General features: G+C 42.0%; 1 protein-coding gene across 4 annotated transcripts in view; it reads left to right on the top strand.

Annotated features, from left to right (window-relative positions):
* SERTM1 (serine rich and transmembrane domain containing 1) overlaps positions 1-20,548 on the top strand; it is a 31,475-nt gene extending 10,927 nt beyond the window's left edge. For 2 of the 4 annotated variants that reach the window (XM_075919161.1, XM_075919162.1), the window contains 2 exons: positions 9,427-9,545; positions 17,281-20,548. In XM_075919161.1, coding sequence (XP_075775276.1) covers positions 17,466-17,789 — 324 coding nt within the window. In that variant the 5' untranslated portion in view covers positions 9,427-9,545; positions 17,281-17,465 and the 3' untranslated portion in view covers positions 17,790-20,548. The remainder of the gene's footprint in view (positions 1-9,426; positions 9,546-17,280) is intronic. The other 2 variants (XM_075919160.1, XM_075919163.1) reach the window with 1 other exon arrangement.
* Positions 20,549-20,902: the final 354 nt, after the last annotated feature.

Genomic DNA, 20,902 nt, shown 5'->3' with positions numbered 1-20,902 from the left:
TGTGTGTTTTTGTACAGTGCCTACTGTAGCAGAGAGGCTTGTAGGTACTATTGATATTGCGGTAGTGCCTAGGAATTGTTCTTATTAGTATTTATTTTAATTGTTCTTATTAGTATTTATTTATCTGCTCCAATAATGCCAGTCCACCTGAGATTAGAATCTACAGAAAAACAAGCTGTCACTGCTCCTCATTCATTCCCTCCTAGGAGGGATGAGGAGAAGGGTTATGTGATGGCATAATGGTAAAACACAAACTAAAAAGGATTTTTATGGGGCTGTCAGTTAATCACAGTTAACACAAGCGATTAATGCAAGACAAATTAACTAGATTAATTAATCCCAGTTTTAATCACACTGTTAAACGATAATAGAATATAATTTAAATGTAGCATCAATATTTTGGATGTTTTCCTACATTTTCAAATATATTGATTTCAGTTACAACACAGAATACAAAGTGTACATTGCCCACTTTATACTATTACTAGACAATTTACCCAGTGTTGTCCAAGTCCTTCAGGGCAGATGTGTGTGTGGGGTATGTGTGTGTGCAGAAGTCCGGACTGTGGGATTGGGCATGTGGGGGAGGTAGGATTGTGGGAATGGGTGATGCAAGACTGAGAGTTGGGGGTCAGGAGGAACTCAGGGTGAGGGCCCCATGTGGCTGGGCTTTCTCCCTCCCCCCAGCCAGCAGCAACTTTTCTCACCTCCGCCCCCAGGTCTTCTGTTTCCCCTCCCCCCCATACTCCCTGGCCACCAAAGAATTCCCCACCCACCCACACACCTGGTGCTGTGGCCAAGGGCGTGGAGGAAAGGATTCAAGGCAAAACATGACCTATGAAGAAAGGCTGAAAGAACTGGGTTTGTTTAGTTTAGAAAAGAGAAGATTGAGGGGGGACATGATAGCAGTTTTCAGGTATCTAAAAGGGTGTCATAAGGAGGAGGGAGAAAACTTGTTCATCTTGGCCTCTGAGGATAGGACAAGAAGTAAACTTGGCTTAAACTGCAGCAAGGGAGGTTTAGGTTGGACATTAGGAAAAAGTTCCTAACTGTCAGGGTAGTTAAACATTGGAATAAATTGCCCAGGGAGGTTGTGGAATCCCCATCTCTGGAGATATTTAAGAGTAGGTTAGATAAATGTCTATCAGGGATGGTCTAGACAGTATTTGGTCCTGCCATGAGGGCAGGGGACTGAACTCGATGACCTCTTGAGGTTCCTTCCAATCCTAGTATTCTATGATTCTAAGGCAGAGAGGCTAGTTCCCTGGTCTGGTGGCAGGCAAGATAGCAGAGCCCCAGGCCTGCTGGTCACTCTCTTGGTGGTACAGCTGTCCCCAGGGGTATCTCTGCAGTATAGTTCTGCCCTGTGGGCTCGCTGGCCCCAGTGGCCACTCTCAGTATTGTGTCCTTTCTGTGTGTGTCCCTTCCTTTCCATATTATGGAAGACAGTCCCATTCCTGGCACTTCCTGTTTTCTTAGCACAACCAAACCCTGACCTTGGTTTAAGTTAGCAGAAGAGGAAGTTCCATACAAAATTTGGTGGTCTAGCTCTTACAGACAAATAGACTCACATACGGACAGGCAAACAGACATTTCTAAAATATATAGATAGATTTTTATTACAAATATTTTCACTATAAAAAGATAAATGAAATAATATTTTTCTGTTCACCTCATACAAGTACTGCAGTGCAATCTCTTTATCATGAAAGTGCAACTTACAAATGTCAAATTATTATTAGGACTGTCAGTTAATCAGAATTAATGCATTCAACTAACTCACACCAAATTAACACTTTTTTTTATAATGAGCATTAATCACACACCTCTGGAGATGGATGCGGTGGCAGTCAGGTGGGGAGTAAGGCACCAGCTGTGGCAGCGAGCGAGAGGAGGCTGAGGACAAGAGACACCATAATATCCAGAACAGATGCACAGATTACAGGCAGTCCCCGGGTTACGTACAAGATAGGGACTGTAGGTTTGTTCTTAAGTTGAATCTGTATGTAAGTCGGAACTGGCATCCAGATTCAGCCGCTGCTGAAACTGACCAGCGGCTGACTACAGGAAGCCCGAGGCAGAGTTGCCTTAGAAATTCTCCCTGTTTCCCGCATAATTACCTTCACTCTAATCATCTGGTCATTGCTAAATTTTTAAATGTATAAGAGCTATTTTTTTCCCAGCATGCCCTCCTCCTGGTAGTTGTCCCTTTAAATCTGGCTGAGACAACTAGCTACAGCTGTGATTTAAATGGCCATTTGGCATCTCACTTCTAGAGTTTGCGCCTTTCTGCTAATAAGTAATTTGTTCCTTTTCTTTACTTTCTCTTTCTCCCCTTCCTAAGAAAACAGCTAAATGTTACAAAGGTTGGTCCTGATCCCAAGTTGCCCCACACCTTGTATAGCTATTGTGCAAAGTGTGTGTAAGGCAGTGTGCCTCAAATGCAGCCACCAGGGGCTTTCCTTGTGGCCACAGCTTCCTGAGTGGTGATGGGGTGGGGGGGCAAATCAGTGGCCCTTGCCCTAAGGGTCTCAGCAGGAGCTGGGTTCTGCCCTCATCCGGAGACACAAATACTGGAGGAGCAGGTAGTCAGTGAGTCCTCTACCTTCCCAGAGGCAGTGGGGTCTGACTTGAATCCTGGGGTGGCAGGCAGCAGGCTCCAACTATGGGGCTTCTGGCTCCAACCCTGGCTTCACCCTCTCTCCCCCTCCAAATGCCCTTGCTTCCTACTCACCTCCTCATCCAGGGCTTACTTTGTACTTGGGCTTGCTGGGGCTGAGTAATTCTGCTGTAAAACGCAATGTTTGGGTATGTTTGTTAATGTCAATTTTTATAGCAGACTTAGTAGCTATCTGGGAGGCTGTGAAACGTGACATTAACATACAAATATTAATTTTTGCAGCAGCAAACTTACTAACTAGCAAGTCAAAATAAAAAGACAACAACAAAAAACAAGGAAGTGCAAAGCAACTTATTTGTGTTTTTATTCAGTTTAGGATAAACTTAAAAAACAACAAATGGTCTGGTAGCACTTTATAGACTAACAGAACATGTAGATGGTGTCATGAGATTTTGTGGGCAAAGCCCACTTCTTCAGATGACCAGAGTATTGGAAGTCCAGAAGTGTTGGTTCTGGACTTACAACACTCCGGACATCTGAAGAAGTGGGCGGTGCCCACGAAAGCTCATGATACCATCTACATGTTTTGTTAGTCTATAAAGTGCTACCAGACCATTTGTTGTTTTAAGTTTATCCTGTACAGATTAACTTGGCTACCCCCTGAATATTCAGTTTAGGTTCAGTAAAGAATAGAGACAACGGTACATTATTTTGATTATTGAATATGTAAAAAAAAAACCTATATAAATATATTACAATGACTTGGACATGTATGTGTGCATATTTGTTTTTCTTTAAGTTTAATTTTTAAGCAAGAGTTGGTGCCAACACTCTGAAGCCACCAAAAAAAGGTGTGAACCTCTGAGTAGAGTGCAGTTGGTCAGAATGGTAACAATTTTCACACACTCTGCATTGGTGTAACTGACTATCTCACATGCAGAGCAGTGGAGAATCTGACTCTTTAAATGTATGTTAGAGGGTAAAAATACAGACTGTGAGGCAAGTTAAGTGTCCTTTTTCGAAGCCGAAAAGAAAAAGCAAACACATTTTCTCTTACACAAATACTGCCCAATTTAACCAGTAGGCAAACCATCTCGGATTCCTATCTTGATATTTCATAAACTAACAAGTGCCATGCCTAGATAGGACTTTAATGGGAAACTGCTAAGGAAATAACTAGTTGAGACAGACAATAGATTTGGTGATTCATTAAGTGGCACTCTTCCCAATGAGACAGTATTTAACTGATCCTATGCCCCAGCACAGTGTTACAGGACTCTGTGCTGTGGGAAGATTAATCTTTCAGATTAATGTAAAAACAAGATCCTCCTAATTTGGTCTTTTAATTGCTGATGGCCGTATGTACAGCAAGTACAGGGAGTACTAACTGTGAAATTCCGGACAAATGCTAGCTGATTAGTTATATTCTGTCTCAGTTGCTCCAGTTAATTACCCTATAGCTTCAGTTAGAAAAAGTGATCTTGCATCTCCCTTCTGAGCTATAGCTTGGTTGAGTGCAACTTAAAAGCTACAAAGAGGTGGATGTCATATACCTAGACTTTAGTAAGGCATTTGATACGGTCTCGCATGATATTCTTATTGATAAACTAGGCAAATATAACTTAGATAGGGACACATTAAGGTGGGTGCATAATTGGCTGGATAACCGTAGTCAGAGAGTTGTTGTTAACGGTTCTAAATCCTGCTGGAAAGGGATAACAAGTGGAGTTCCTCAAGGGTCTGTTTTGGGACCCGTACTGTTCAATATCTTCATCAATGATGTAGATATTGGGATAGAGAGTACGCTTATTAAGTTTGCGGATGATACCAAACTGGGTGGGGTTGCGACTTCTTTGGAGGATAGGGACATAATTCAAAATGACCTTAGCAAGTTAGAGAAATGGTCAGAGGTAAACAGGATGAGGTTTAATAAAGAGAAATGCAAAGTGCTCCACTTAGGAAGGAACAATCAGTTCCATACATACAAGATGGGAAGCGACTGTCTAGGAAGGAGCATGGCAGAAAGGGATCTAGGGGTCATAGTGGACCACAAGTTGAATATGAGTCAATAGTGTGATGCTGTTGCCAAAAAAGCAAATATGATTCTAGGTTGTATCAACAGGTGTGTTGTAAGCAAAACTCGTGAAGTCATTCTGCCGCTCTACTCTGCACTAGTTAGGCCTCAGCTGGAGTACTGTGTCCAGTTCTGGGCGCCACATTTCAAGAAAGATGTGGAGAAATTGGAAAGGGTACAGAGAAGAGCGACAAGAATGATTAAAGGTCTAGAGAACATGACCTATGAAGCCAGGCTTCATGAACTGGGCTTGTTTAGTTTGGAAAAAAGAAGATTAAGGGGGGACATGATAGCGGTTTTCAAATATCTAAAAGGGTGTCACAAGGAGGAAGGAGAAAATTTGTTCCTCTTGGTTTCTGAGGACAGGACAAGGAGTAATGGGCTTAAAGTGCAGCAGGGGAGGTTTAGATTGGACATTAGGAAAAAATTCCTAACTGTCAGGGTGGTCAAATATTGGAATAAATTGCCAAGGGAGGTGGTGGAATCTCCCTCTCTGGAGATATTTAAGAACAGGTTAGATAGACATCTGTCAGGGATGGTGTAGGTGGAGCTTGGTCCTGCCTTGAGGGCGGGGGGCTGGACTCGATGACCTCTTGAGGTCCCTTCCAGTCCTATTATTCTATGATTCTATGATTCTAAATCCTGCTGGAAAGGGATAACAAATGGAGTTCCTCAAGGGTCTGTTTTGGGACCCGTACTGTTCAATATCTTCATCAATGATGTAGATATTGGGATAGAGAGTACGCTTATTAAGTTTGCAGATGATACCAAACTGGGTGGGGTTGCAACTTCTTTGGAGGATAGGGACATAATTAAAAATGACCTTAGCAAGTTAGAGAAATGGTCAGAGGTAAACAGGATGAGGTTTAATAAAGAGAAATGCAAAGTGCTCCACTTAGGAAGGAACAATCAGTTCCATACATACAAGATGGGAAGCGACTGTCTAGGAAGGAGCATGGCGGAAAGGAATCTAGGGGTCATAGTGGACCACAAGTTGAATATGAGTCAACAGTGTGATGCTGTTGCAAAAAAAGCAAATATGATTCTAGGTTGTATCAACAGGTGTGTTGTAAATAAAACTCGTGAAGTCATTCTGCCGCTCTACTCTGCACTAGTTAGGCCTCAGCTGGAGTACTGTGTCCAGTTCTGGGCGCCACATTTCAAGAAAGATGTGGAGAAATTGGAAAGGGTACAGAGAAGAGCGACAACAATGATTAAAGGTTTAGAGAACATGACCTATGAAGCCAGGCTTCATGAACTGGGCTTGTTTAGTTTGGAAAAAAGAAGATTAAGGGGGGACATGATAGCGGTTTTCAAATATCTAAAAGGGTGTCACAAGGAGGAAGGAGAAAATTTGTTCCTCTTGGTTTCTGAGGACAGGACAAGGAGTAATGGGCTTAAAGTGCAGCAGGGGAGGTTTAGATTGGACATTAGGAAAAAATTCCTAACTGTCAGGGTGGTCAAATATTGGAATAAATTGCCAAGGGAGGTGGTGGAATCTCCCTCTCTGGAGATATTTAAGAACAGGTTAGATAGACATCAGTCAGGGATGGTGTAGACGGAGCTTGGTCCTGCCTTGAGGGCGGGGGGCTGGACTCGATGACCTCTCGAGGTCCCTTCCAGTCCTATTATTCCATGATTCTATGATTCTATAACCTTCCACCATAATAATGTTGGTTGCACTCAAGTGTTGAAGGCATCCCTCCTGTATGTCAAGTTTGTTGAACACTTTTTTAGGTTAAAGGAGTCCTCTATTCAGAAACCTCTATGCAAAATATAGTCCCAACTATATAATATAGTATACAACATAATAGGAACTAAAATACCTGTTACCATTCAAGAAAGAGATCTTGGAATCATTGTGGATAGTTCTCTGAAAACAACTGCTCAATGTGCAAAGGCAATCTATTGGGAATCATTAGAAAAGGACTAGATAAGACAAAATGCCATATTGCCTCCATATAAAGTCATGGTATGCCCACATCTTGAACACTGCATGCAGATCGGGTTCAATTCCCTGTTCCACCACAGCCCTCCCGTGGCCTTGAATAAGTCATTAAATCATTTTGTACCATTTGTCAAATGAGCAATCTTTGTATTTCCCTGTTTCAAGAGGCTGTTGTAAAAATAAACACATTTAAAAAAATATGTTTGTGAATTGTTTATACAGGATGGTGATGAGAGATATACAAATACCAGAGAAAAAAAGTTGGTGGGAGATTGTAACAAAAATACTAGTGTAGCAAGGTCTCAAAACATTTCAGTTTTCAGGGATGTAAAACTGGCACTCTTCATGAGCACTTGCAAACCTCTATGATAGCTAAAATATCTCTCAACTCAGAGTCCCAATAGGTCATAAAGAAACAAGAAATCAAGGTACCATACCTGAAAAAACTTGTGAGGTCTGTGACAGGTACACTCAGAAGAAAATGAATATCCCAGCCTTATCTTGGCTCCCCACTCCTCAGCTTCTTCAGCTATTTGTAGAGTCCAGCAACTCTGAAGAAGATCTATTCAATTGAATTTTCACTGAGACCAGGCAATGAAAGAAAGTGGTTGAATGAAGATATGGAGAGAGATGCAACTTCATAGTAACAGATTTATAATACTGTGTAACCAAGGTTATCAGAAAAAGTACCCTGTTTACTGTATGTTATATTGAGATTGCAGCAATCATTTGTAACCCACTTCAGCCTGCAGCCGGGGACCACTCCTGACTTACATACTGCTCAACTTTTAATGAAAACGTTAAACATATTCAGGTGTCAGGATAGTGTATTAATTGATGTTGTCTGCGCTGATGAAAACCGCCCATTGCAATCTTTTCAAGAAATAGCTTTTAAGCAAAGTGCCATTCAGGGAAAGATATAAAGATGCAATAAATTAAAATAATTTTAGTCAGTTTTAGTCTGTGAAGAATTACACTTAGGCTGTGTCTAGACTGGCAAGTTTTTCCGGAAAATCAGCAGCTTTTCTGGAAAAACTTGCCAGCTGTCTACACTGGCTGCTTGAATTTCCGGAAAAGCACTGACGATCTCATGTAAAATCATCAGTGCTTTTCCGGAAATACTATGCTGCTCCCGTTCGGGCAAAAGTCTTTTTCCGAAAGACTTTTGCACAAAAGGGCCAGTGAAGACAGCACAGTACTGTTTTTCTGCAAAAAAACCCCGATCGCGAAAATGGCGATCGGGGCTTTTTTGTGGAAAAGCGCATCTAGATTGGCCAAGGACGCTTTTCCGCAAAAAGTGCTTTTGCGGAAAAGCATCCTGCCAATCTAGACGCGCTTTTCCAAAAATGCTTTTAATGGAAAAGTTTTCCGTTAAAAGCATTTTCGGAAAATCATGCCAGTGTAGACGTAGCCTTAGGGTACATCTACATAGAAGAGCTAATCTTGAAATAAGATATGCAACTTGAGCTACACTAATTGTGTAGCTTAAGTCGAAATAGCTTATTTCGAAATTCAGCGCATCTACACAGCACTTATTTTGAAATAGAGTACTCTTCCTCCAACTTCCCTTAATCCTCGTAAAATGAGGGTTATAGGAGTCAGAGTAAGAAGTCCTCTGGCTGGACAGTATTTTGGCATTATGTGCATTTTGTTATTTTGAAACGTCAGTTATTCTGAAATAACAGTGCTGTGTAGATGTACCTTTAGAGAGGAATTGAAGAGTAATAGCTGACAGGAAATAAAATTCAAAGAGCAAGTCTACTCTGAAAAGTGACCATACAAGACTGGCACAAACATATCCAACAGACAGTCTCCTGGTGTGGTATCTGGGGTCAATAAGAGTTTATTGTATTTATGCCTATTAGAACTGAAGAGCCAAAACAAAGAGTGGAGATACATTCTTTTGCTTTTTTGCATCATCAGCAGAGTTGTTTACTAAACTGTTTTACTGTCAGTTCAAAAGTAGGAATAAAAAATCCTCCGGAAAAGGGCTTATTTTCCGGAGAATCGCATCTAGACTGGCGCTTTTCTCTGGCTTATCCCCAAGCCGGAAAAAAGCGGCAGCCATGTAAATGCAAATGCTGCGGGGGATATTTAAATCCCCCGCGGATTTGTAATTCCGAAGTGTCTAATCTGCATCTCTTTTCCAGAAAAGGGGTGCAGTGTAGACACAGCCTTAAGGAATAACTCTAATGGGACACTTTTATTCTGGAATAAGTGTCCACTCATGGAGTTACCCCACTTTTAAATTTTTGTAGTCTAGATGCTGAACTTTAAATTCATCCCTACCTTAATCCAAAACCACTTGATTGTTTCAGTTTTCACCAAGTGTGCAGTGATTAGATGACTAACATACTGAACATAAGTATAAACAGAGTAGGATCTGAGGTTCAAATAGGAAAAGAACAAATTAAGAATTACTTCGGCCCTGCTGACTTGAAAACATCCAACTTGGCTGAGAAAATATCTTAGACTTCTTAAGGAATTGTCTGGAAAGATCTCTGAGCCATTAGTGATTATCTTTGAAAACTCATGGAGAATGGGAGACATACAAAAGGACTGGAAAAGGGCAAATATAATGCCTATCTGTAAAAAGTGGAATAAAGACAACCCAGGAAATTATGGAAAAGTCATCTTAACCTTGGTACCAAGATGGATTGTTTTATTATTTGCTTCAATATCTATTTGTAAGCATGCAGAAGAAAATAAGGTGATAAGTAATAGTGAACATGGATTTGTCAAGAGCAAACTATATCAAACCAACCTAACATCCTTCTTTGACAGGGTAACAAGCCTTGTGATAGGAGAGAAGCAGTGAATGTCATATATCTCGAAGTTAGTAAGGCTTTTGATGACCTCATAAACAAATCAGAGAAATATGGCCTAAGCAAACCTACTATAAGGTGAGTGCATAACTGGCTGGAAAACCATACTCAGCGAGTAGTTTTCAGCAGTTCAAACTTAATCTGAAAGGGCGTATCAAATGGGATCCTGCAGGGCTCTGTCCAGGGGTCAGTTCTATTCATATCTTCATAAATAAATAATTTGGATAATGGCATAGAGTATACACATGTAAAGTTTTCATATTATCAAGCCAGGAGATGTTGTAAATGCTTTGGAGGACACATATAGAATTCAAAATAACATTGACAAACTGGAGAAATGGTCTGAATTAAATATGATGAAATTCAATAAATGCAAATGCAAAGTACTACAATTTGGAAGGAATAATCAATTGCACAAATGCAAAATGGAAGATGACTGGCTAGGAGGAATACTACAGAAAAAGATTTGGGGGTTGTAGTGGATCGTAAAATAAGTATGAGTCAATAGTGTAACAAAAAATAGCTATAATAATTTTGGGATGTATTACCAGGAGTGTTGAAAGCAAGACTTGAGACATAATTCTGCTGTATTCAGCACAGATAAGGCCTCAACTGGAGTATCATATCCAGTACTTTGTGCAACATTTCAGGAAAGATGAGGACAAATTGGAGAATGTCTAGAGGAGAGGGGGAAAAAAAGATGAAACATCTAGAAAACATGACCGATGTGCAGACCTGTCCTGTCCATAGGACAGTTCTGGGCAGCAACCCCATGCCCCACTGTTTTTGGGGGCCCTATGGCAGCCACCCAAATCATACTATGGGTGGGACCCATGGGATTATCTGGGGCCGGGGGACTGGCACAGCAGCAGGAGATGTCGCCCCCCTCCCCATTGCACTAACCAGAGTAGCAGGAGCTGGAGCGTCCCTCCACCATCCTCTTCTGGCTCACTGCACTTGGCTTCTCAACAGCAGGGGGAAGCAGAATGTCTTGGCCTCAGGGTGCTTTGCTTCCTGCCTCTGCAGAGAAGTGGGGTGCAGTGGACCACAAAGGTGGTTCAGTGGGGCAGGCTCAGACCCTGTTGCTCAGGGGCAGGGCTTGTGAAAGGGGTGGGGTAGGGCCTGTGGTAGGAGAGCTTGCCTGGGCCCTGTGCATGAATATCTGGGGAGGGCCTTGCTTATGAGGGAAGATTTTTTTTACAATGCTTTTGTGTGGTCTGTAGAAGAGAAGACAGAGAGGGGACATAAGAGTCTTCAAGCACGTAAAAGGTTCTTATAAAGAGAGTCATGATAAACTGTTCTCCTGAACCACTGAGAAAAAGACAGGAAGCAATGGGCTTAAATTGCAGCAATGACATTTTAGGCTAAACATTAGGAAAACTTTCTGTCCGGGTGGTTAAGCACAGGGAAAACTTACCTAGAGAAATTGTGGAATCTCCATAATTGGAGGTTTTTAAGAACAGGTTAGACAAAAACCTGTCAGGGATGGTCTAGATAGTACTTAGTCCTGCCTCAGAGCTGCATACTGGAATAGTTGGCCTGTCGAGGTCCCTGTCAGTACTATATATCTATGATTCCAGGAAGGAATTTGGCCTCTGATGTTTAGGTAGAGGTGAAAATAATCTGGTTGCGCCCCGGTGTACAGCTCTGGCAAGAAGCTGGCTGAGCTGCAGCAAAAGCCAGCACGGAGCTATTTAAAGAGCTGGCAAAGACCTAGGTTGCAATAGGACAGTACCTGTAAGAAATTGTAAGTTACTTTCACCGTTGTATTTAGGCAAGATTTTTTCCTCCAGGTATCACTTGCATACTTGTACCAAAGGCCTCAATGCTGTACTGTGCTCATTGTTCACTGGGCCTGGAAGTACTTTTTGTTACTTCCCGAGCTTGAGACCAGTAGGGTAGCCAGTTTAATCAAATAGCTCCAGCTGTCTGGGTTTGTCTGTACCAGCACACCACACCCTTAGCTTTGCTCTGCTTGCGGTGGCCCATGATGACTCTCTTCAGAATCGTCAACTCCATTCTCTGGGCTTGATTAAGCTCCTTTTTCAGTGCTCAGGCCACTCTGCCTGTGACGGGAGGGACCCAAGCCTGCCCTCTACTCCAGTTCCCAACCTAGCAGGGGCCATATAAGTAGCAGCCACCAGCTGCTTCCCTTTAACTACCACCTACTGTGTTTCCCTGGGCTACTTCCCTTCTTAGGCTCAGCACTTTCAGTTGCCCTATCATGAGCCAGCTATGTTCCCTTGGGCTGCTTTTGCATCACGAAGAAGCTGTAAAGCATCCTGATCTCCCCAGTCAGGGTTCCCCCTGCTGGAATAGGCTAGCACTGATGTAAGGCAGTATTTCTCGAAGTGGTCCACGGACCCAGTCTGAGAGAGCTGCTACTGGGCCACTCTGGTTTGTTTACTTACCAGCTCCGCAGTCACAGAGCTTTGCAGCTCCCATTGGCTGAAGTTCGCTGTTGGCAGCCAAGGAGCTGTGGGAAGCAGCATGGCCCAGGCCACTGCTTCCCGCGGCTCCCCTTGGCTGCAAACAGGGAACTACAGCCAATTGGAGCCGCAAAACTCCGTGACTGCGGAGCTAGTAAGTAAACAAACCGGAGGGGCCCTGTAGCAGCTTTCTCAGACTGGGTCCGTGGACCACTTCGAGAAACACTGATTTAAGAGTTGAGTGATGGGGTGTATCAAGCCCTTTAAGGTCCCCTGCTGGAGGCCTCACAGTCCTGCCAAACCCATCAGAGGACACAGCTGTAGTGATGGGCCCTCCAACCTGCATAGAGAGGCTAGAGGGAGGCTACAGGGAACAGCCCAATCAGTCTTCATCCTCTATGATCGAGCATAGGGTCGACACTTGGGCCTCCAGTCCTCTAATTTTTTCTTTCAAAATGGCGACCAGCTTGCACATAGTGCAGATGAAATCCGTTCTCTCTTCTGGGAGGAAGACAAACATGGCACATGCCGTACAGGTAACAACAGCAGACCTATCACCATCCATACCTGCTGTCCTGTTCGCAAGCTTAGATTATTATAGAGAAATTTAATGAACAGCTGATCTGCTGTACGCTGTGATGCTTATCTTTTTAAACATAATGTAGTCATAAAACATTTAAGTAACTGCAGACTAAGAAATCAGTACATTTTATTCCATTACTTCACATTGTGCCAATAAAGTAAAGAAGAATTTCTCCCTGTTCAGTCTAATGTAACTGATTTCATAGGTACATTAAATATTATTACTTGGGGTAAATAATACTGGGGTTAAATCAATTGCTTGTTTCAACATATTTTATGAATCAGTTGGAAGGTATGTACCAGCAGGGTCAGATTTTCAAAACCTGGCCTTTTTTGTGTCTCAAATTTGCAGATTCAATTTTGCACATCTGATTATTTTGTGGGCATAATTTAGGCCATTTGGAGACCTAATTAAGACTGGCAAAAGTGTCTGCAATAAAACAAAGGAAGATTTCATGCTACAGTGTAATTATTATTTATCTATGTAGACACTTAGAATGCACCCACTCACAATGGCGTGTTGGTATGGAAAACAAGATTTACAAAAACAGAATTGTATTATTAAAAGATTATCTACTGCTTAATTTAGTAATTGTTCTGGGATTCTTAGGATATTTATGGCTCAGAGTATTTTCTCCTAAATTTAATTTACAGTGCAAAGCAGGATGGATAACTTTATGCTAATTAAGATAGAGACTGCAAGTCAGATTTTTAGTCTTCTCAAAAGGTGTCTCCTTTGGCTTTTATTGGTCTGCCAGAGAAGAAACAGCATTAGTAGAAACTTATCTCAACTTTCTTGAAGATAATTAGTACAATTTCTTGCTTTTTCTCATGGGCAGTGAAAAGTGTCAGCCTCGTGAAAAAACAGATACTTAATTAAGTTTGGAGAATTGACAGGAAATGTAAGTTTTAAAGGTAAAATTAGAAGGTAGAGTGCAAGAGTGTTGGAACACTTTAATGGAAAAATAGTGAGATACTTTAGCATTGGCGTAACATTGAAAAAAAGACCACAAAGTGACAACATTAGCAGCTTAAGGACCTGAATCTGATATTCACACTGCATAGAACCTACACCGCAGGTAGCGTTAGTGAAGGTGTAACCACCACCAGGAAGATTTGAACCTGGGAGCTCTAGAATTTAGTGTAGGCGCCTCAATAGCTTGCACTATTAAGTCAGCTGGCTCTCAGCTTAGGCTGTAGTGCTCCCTTGTTCTTATTTCTCGCTGTAAGTGGTCTAAGTGCCACTACACGGGACAGTGAACCACACTAGGGCTATGTCTACACTGGTGCGATCTTGCACCAGAGATATGCAAATGAGGCTAAGCGTGGAATATCACCGAGCCTCATTTGCATATCTAATGAGCTGCCATTTTTGCGGAAGAGGCTCTTGCACCAGAAGGAGCATCTACACTGCCCCTTCTTGCGCAAGAAAAACCCTCTTACGCAATGCCGTTATTACTTAAACTAATCAGTGGAGCGGCATTGCACAAGAGGGATTTTCTTGCGCAAGAAGGGGCAATGTAGACAGCTCCTTCTGGCACAAGAGCCTCTTCTGCAAAAATGGCAGCTCACTAGAGATGCAAATGAGGCTCGGCTATATTCCACGCTTAGCCTCATTTGCATATCTCTGGTACAAGATCGCGCCAGTGTAGACATAGCCTAGGTGTGTGGGTTACAAAGTCACACAGGTTATCTATGAAGTCAGATGCTACTAAATGGAAGTAAAAATGGCAGAATTAGGCCCTAATAATTATATCAATATTTAGCTATAATTGGTTGCATTAGAAATGCAATGCCTTTCAAAATGGCCAATGTCATCTGTAATAAAAAAAATACTTATTTCAGGAACAGATAGTTCAATTTACTTTGGGGGAGTAAGAACACCTGTTTTGTTTTTGTGTTTTATTTTACTATTGGTTAATCTCTTTGTCCTTTAAGGTGATGTTAGATGAAGGCTAAAGAGTTTCTTGCATCAAAACTTCCTTTTTCACTCATGTCTTGATTCTGAATTGAACATATGCAAAGAGGCTTAGAGCTAGATAGGGTACAGTTCCTCCAGAAGGTCAGGGGGAAATGACTGCTGTCTTACCTTTTAACACCATGCAACTTGGGCTCTTTGGTCCAAGTTCCTCCCTAGTTTCTGTGAGTATTGTAGAGCTGCCAGTGACATTAATAGTTCACAGTTTTCAACCCTGACCACACAGACTACAGTTCTGCCTGCCTTTTCTCAGAGGTGCAAAAATGAAAGGGCCACTTGTGCTCATGCTCCTTTCTTATGCACCTGTGCAGGGTTGGATATATCAAAGTTTTAAAGCACCTGTAAAATCAGCAACATTTACTTTCCCAGATGGATAGTTTAGACTTCTCACAGATGCATTAGAAAGGTGCAGATATAAACCTAATAAATACAGGTTTAAGGAAAATCTTAGCAAGGGAAAAATCCTTCTCTACCAAATAAAAATGTGTTCCTCAAAGCCTGGGAATGAAGGCTAAAAATACATAAGCTGAAATGAAATGAAGTCCAAAGCAAGTTCCTCATAGGTGAGAACCCTGTCTTCCATCAGCTTGATGTGTGGAACTTGTGTTCTGTGCAGATGTTCTCTTTGTAGGGGAAGAGAAGGCCACTACCTTTCCCCCACAATCTTAGGGTATGTCTACACTACAGTGTTAATTCGAGTTATCTTAATTTGAAATAGTTAATTTGAATTAAGCTAATTCAAATTAATGCGGCTATACACAAAATGCAGTTCAAATTAGTGTTTTGCTAATTCGAAATACCGCATCCACACTGAGTGGTCACTGATTCGGATTTAAGGCTGGACAGAACCAGGCCAGGAGTAGGGCATCAGGTCAGGAGTGTCTTTGTGTGGCTGTTGCCTGAAGCTATCTGAGGCTTGTGCTTAAAGGGACACACACACACACACACACACACACACACAGCGCCAGTTCCCAGGTGTCCCTGCTTGCTTGCCTGCCTCGCTAAGGGACAGCAAAGCATTTGTGTCTCAGAGTGCTCTGGTTGCCCTCACTTGGGACACCATATCACTCTGCAACATGGAGCCAGAGCTGCCCCTGGGCACTCTGGTGCTTCTTGTGAGCCTGGATACACTTTCTGCAGGCTGCCATCTGGGAGGTCCATCGGGGGGCTGTCAGTATCCAGGAGGCCCTGCGGGAGAGCTTCCACCCTGAGGAGCACTCAGAGCCTCCCTGGTCTGCCCCACTGGAGGCTTGTGCCTCATTCCTTCCTCGCATCCTTCCACTTACCCCTCCCCCCAACCCCGCTTCCTGATGTCAAATAAAATACACGTATTTTCATGAACACAAACTCTCTTTATTTAACAAAGCTGGCGGGGGTGGGGGGGAGATGAAACTCTGGTGAAACTGGGGAAAGGTGGCGGGAGAGGGGAGGAGAAAGGGTGGGAGTGGGGAGGGGGAAACCTGGGAGGAGGGAACTTTCTTGCGCAAGAGTGTCCATGTAGTGTGGACACTCTCTTGCACGAAAGCACATCGCTTTTACGATGTGGACACACTTTTGCACAAGAAGTTTTTGCAGAAGATCGCTTCCACAAAAAGCGTCTGTGCAAAAATCCTGCAGTGTAGACAAAGCCTGAATGTTTGCATAGACACACCTAAGTCTTAGTTCCTGGTAGGCTGGAATATAAATATATCCTACACTAGTCTGCCTTATATTATATGTCTGTCAACCTGCCACCTACTAAAAGTTTTGTGTTGTGCCTTGATTGACCTCACTTTGAAACAGGAGTAAGAACACACTAGGATTGTTTTCATGTCTTGCTTAAATTTTGCTCACAAGAAAAAGTCCCCCTCTAAGCCCAGTTTTAGACTATGTTGCAGGAGTGAGGAACCTTTTTTGGGTTAGGGGCTGATGACCCACAGAAAAATCAGTTGGGGGCCGCACACAAGTGAGAAGCCAAAAAAACCCCAACCCAACCCTCACTGATGTGACCCCCCAACTGAGAGGGCGAAATTCATTCTCCACATTCCTCTCCCACACCAGATCCAATGGGTGACCTATAGATTTTTCTGTGCTTCAGACCACGGTGGGCAGCAGGGGAGAGGGGCTGAAGCAGGCTCCCCAATACTGAGCTTCGGGGGCCAGATCCAGGCAAGCCAGATGCCCCACGAGCTAACGTTCCCCACCCCTTCTATATTGGTTGATTTTTTTTCCCCAGAGTGGAAGCCAAGTAGACGGTCAAAACCTGCATTTTGTAAAGATTTCCTGATAGCAAGGAATTCATATGGAAGCACAAATTTTCACCCTAAATTATGAAACAGCATTTACTTGGCCAGTGCCATCCTCTGACAGATTTGGGATATTACCAGTTTAGTTCATGGTGAGGGCTCACACAGAGGTAAACTGGCAAACATGACTGTAGATGGCATCAATAAAGATGGCCGGGGTCTTCATTGTGAAACATCTTCCACTGAAAAAAATTGAGGGTGCTTGGATTCTGTGGTTCATTTGACTTCATGTGCATATAGTCAACAGAGAAAATTGAGTCTGAATCTAGGTTTGCAATCAAAGACCTCCTCCCACAGCAAATTCAGAGCTGTTTGGATCAGGCTAATCTCTAGTAAAAGCTGTGGGAAATTTATGTGCAGAATTTTCTTCCTATCCCCATAAAGCAAAAGACACTAATTTCTTCTTCTTCTTCTTTTCTAAGTCCTTGAAGTCACCTTTATGGGAAAATAATTTCCTGTTTTTCAAGTACATTGCCTCAGGTGAGCAATTAAACTACATGGTCTACTAGTAAATTAATTCTATTTTTCTTTTCTTTCAGGACTGAAGGATACAGCATTTTATATTACCTGTGGATTTGAGAAGTGAAGAATAATTCTGATCACAGGATGACTAGTTATACCTATGTTGTGATGGAAAAATGAGAGCATCTAGGTTACAGCATTTTTTACACTTCTAAAACTGCCTTTGACTACAAGATTTATTCCCTTAAAACATACACACAAAATGTCAAAACTTGATCCTTCATCTGGATTAGTAGGAAACATGGAAAATGGGACTTTTCTGGAGCTATATCCCACATCCCTGTCAACTTCAGTGGATTCCTCATCGGGCCGCTTATCAAATGTCTATGTCTATGTATCTATATTTCTCAGTCTCTTAGCATTTCTTCTTTTGCTATTAATCATTGCACTTCAGAGGCTGAAAAACATAATCTCTTCCAGTGCCTCCTACCCAGAATACACTAGTGACGCCGGAAGTTCTTTCACTAATTTAGAAGTTTGTAGTATTTCTTCCCAGCGATCTGCTTTCTCAAACCTTTCTTCATGAAAAGAAATGAAGGATATATATTGGGAATGGAACATCTTTGTCTAGCTTTTGTGGGAAGTAGTGCATGCAACATTTGCTATTGAGGACTATTAATCATGAAAGAGGTGACTTTTGAAGTTCTCTTTGATTTTTCTTTCTCATTTTAGTTTCCATCTCCCTTTTATTAACAATACTTTTAATCTTGGAGCATGGAAATGGCATCTGGTTGTAGCTTCATGTATGTAATAGTAACGCTGCCTTTCTGTTATATATATACACAGCCATGCATACGCAGTCTTCCTGCCAAATTTGAATATGGTTCTAGGTAATTGTTCTAATTCGTCTCTGGAGTTGTAGCCCTCTTATCTGGATTTCCCTTTGTTAGTGTGTCATTGACTTTACTTGCTAGCACCTTCTGGACAAAATCGCTTTCACAAAAATGCCGCCATACTCATCTAATAGACAAACTGGCTTCTTGGCCAATTTTAAATTTGTAGAGGGGGTTTGTTTGTTTTGTTCTGGTTTTAACTGTGGTGTTGATTCAGTATTTAAATTATATTATTAAAACAAAAGTAAAATACTTATTTTGTTAACAAACATTAATTTTGTCTGTGTATACCAGGCCATTGAACCTTTCTGTATGAAGCCTTTAAAAGTCAACTTTCACATATACTTTGACATATTTGCTTAATTTTATTTAGCAAAAGTGACTAGAATAAATATACACAGTTGTGAACTCAAGCTGTACTGTATGTTATAAAAATATTTTTAGAATTTACTTGCTTGCAATTGTCAGGGCTGCCTACTTCTTAGGGGTAGTTTCTGCCTGTGAATCACAAATACAGCACACCTCTTTTCTGTGCTTCATTGCTACTCTAGCTTATTGTTAATCGTGCCAAACACAATCTGAGCAGCCTTTTCTCTCCTTGAGAGAAAACATAATTCCCATTACTGTTGCTGGCAGCTGATTACCTGCATTAAGATCCCTTATAGGCATGGGTTCTTACCTCAGTGGAGAAAATCGCCATACTCATCTAATAGACAAACTGGCTTCTTGGCCAATTTTAAATTTGTTGAGGGGGTTGTTTGTTTCGTTCTGTTTTTAATTGTGGTGTTGATTCAGTATTTAAATTATATTAAAACAAGTGGAGCTACTTACATTGGTAAGAATTACTGAGGGGCTAGATTCTGCCTTCTCCTTAAATAGATGCACAATGGGGTGGAGGAGCAAGATGAATCCTTCTTGGCAGTGGCCTGTGTAAGGTCCAAGCGGTGTCATAGTCCCTTCTCTGAAGGAGTCACAGTGCCTGCTCTCTCCCTACACCACCATGCATGCACAGAGCCCCACTAAGGATAGGAAGTGCTGGGAAGGCGGGGAGGACATTACAGAATGGACCCAGTATGCATGGCAGGAGAATAAGCTGTACCCCATTAAGAGATGTAGTAGAGGTAATGCCCTCCTTCTGCTCTAGGGAGTTCAGCATCACATATATCGAGACTGGATGCCTCTCCATGGCCAATATCCCCCCATAGTTTGGGCTATGCTGAAATGGCATCATTAGTTCCAGGAGAATTAGGGTTTGCAGGCTTGATTCTTACACAAAGAACAGCCTCTACACACTTAAATAATTCATATGATACTCCCAGTAACTGTCCATTATGTCCAAATTTAAAACAGTAGCTCCCTTGATTAAAACAGAGTCCTGTATTCGGTCACTGTCATAAAGCAATTATTATTATAGCAAAGCAGAATTATGTGAGGTCTCCAGCACACCCAGCGTGGGTTTAGTCCCATTAAAATTGGCAGTAAAACCACATGGAATGCAAAGATCGGTTTGTTATGATTGCAGCCTCCAAAGTATACTACACAATGTTCTCATATGAATGAGGGGGGTGTTAATCCCTGGCCCTCCCTAAAGGATTCCAGGGGGTGCCAAGTGGTTAGTTTTATGACTGGTTATTACTTTATAGCATCATTACAGAATATGGTTCAAGGGGAAAAGTTGGGCCCAGTTGGGCCCTTCTCCACCTAAAGTCAATGGGAGCTTTGCCCATGAGCAAGATCCAACTCATTTGAAGGGCCATGAGAAGAACATGGAAGTGTCATCACTGGTTTTAATTAGCAGAGCTGCACTTGTCGTTAACTGATGGAGGGGATCACAGCAGGATAGTGGTGTTACAGTTCCCCTTACAAATGGTACACCTGATTCTTCAGAGGTCTAGTACCTGTCTAATCTCTTAACCTAGCATCAACATCTCTAAATAGATAGCTGTCTCTTTTGAGGCTCACGTCCTTTATTATTTGGCAAGCATGTGTTTAAAGTTAGGGAACAGTTGATATACTACAGCCTTTGTTGATGCAGCTACATGTGAAACACTCCAGTACTTTTAAAGAATTTTCTTCCTCCAGGTTATTAGTTTGCTACAGGCAGGATGCAGATCCCAAGACCCAACATTAATTGTATAAGTCTAGGAAATACAGGTTTTTCACAATCAAATGTAAATGTAATAATTAGAAATATCATTATTCAGTGCCAAACAAAGGCAGATTAAATTAGAGTTGGTGTTTTCAAGTCTTTAAATTAACATTATTAATACAATAATTTGTGGCAAAATTTGGTATTAAGATTCTTTTATAAGAGCAAAAGGATTTTGCTGTAAAACAAAGAACTTAAGCCATGGGGATTGCTTTTATAAAGGTACTAGAAGATTTACCCGGTGTTGCTTGGGTCCTTAACTCAATTAATTTTTGTTTTTTTGGAAAATAAAATGTAAATGTACATGTTTCATTTGAATCATTGCTCTGGGGTGGGGCTGGGGATGAGGGTTTCAGTATGCAGGCTTCCACAGAGAGAGAGGACTACCCGAGTCCTCTTTCATCGCAGCTTGGGACCAGATGAGAAGCACCTCTCCATGGCTGCTGCAGCTCCAGCAGGCACAGCTAGGGGAGGGGTGCATGTTTCCCAGCTGAAGCAGGTCCAAGTTTGACAATCTCCTGTACTCCCCATCTAGAGAGAGGAATGCAGCAAACTGTGCATTTTCCCCCACGCCCTGATGAAGGGAAACAGCCAGTAATGTTCCCATAGGAATGGAGGGGGCTTTAGCCCCCTGCCCTCCCTAAAGTATGCCTGGGG

The sequence above is a fragment of the Pelodiscus sinensis genome, chromosome 1 (assembly GCF_049634645.1).
Source record: "Pelodiscus sinensis isolate JC-2024 chromosome 1, ASM4963464v1, whole genome shotgun sequence".
NCBI lineage: Eukaryota > Metazoa > Chordata > Testudines > Trionychidae > Pelodiscus > Pelodiscus sinensis.
The sequence above is the reverse complement of the archived record's forward strand: the minus strand, read 5'-3'. Positions and strand labels throughout refer to the sequence as shown.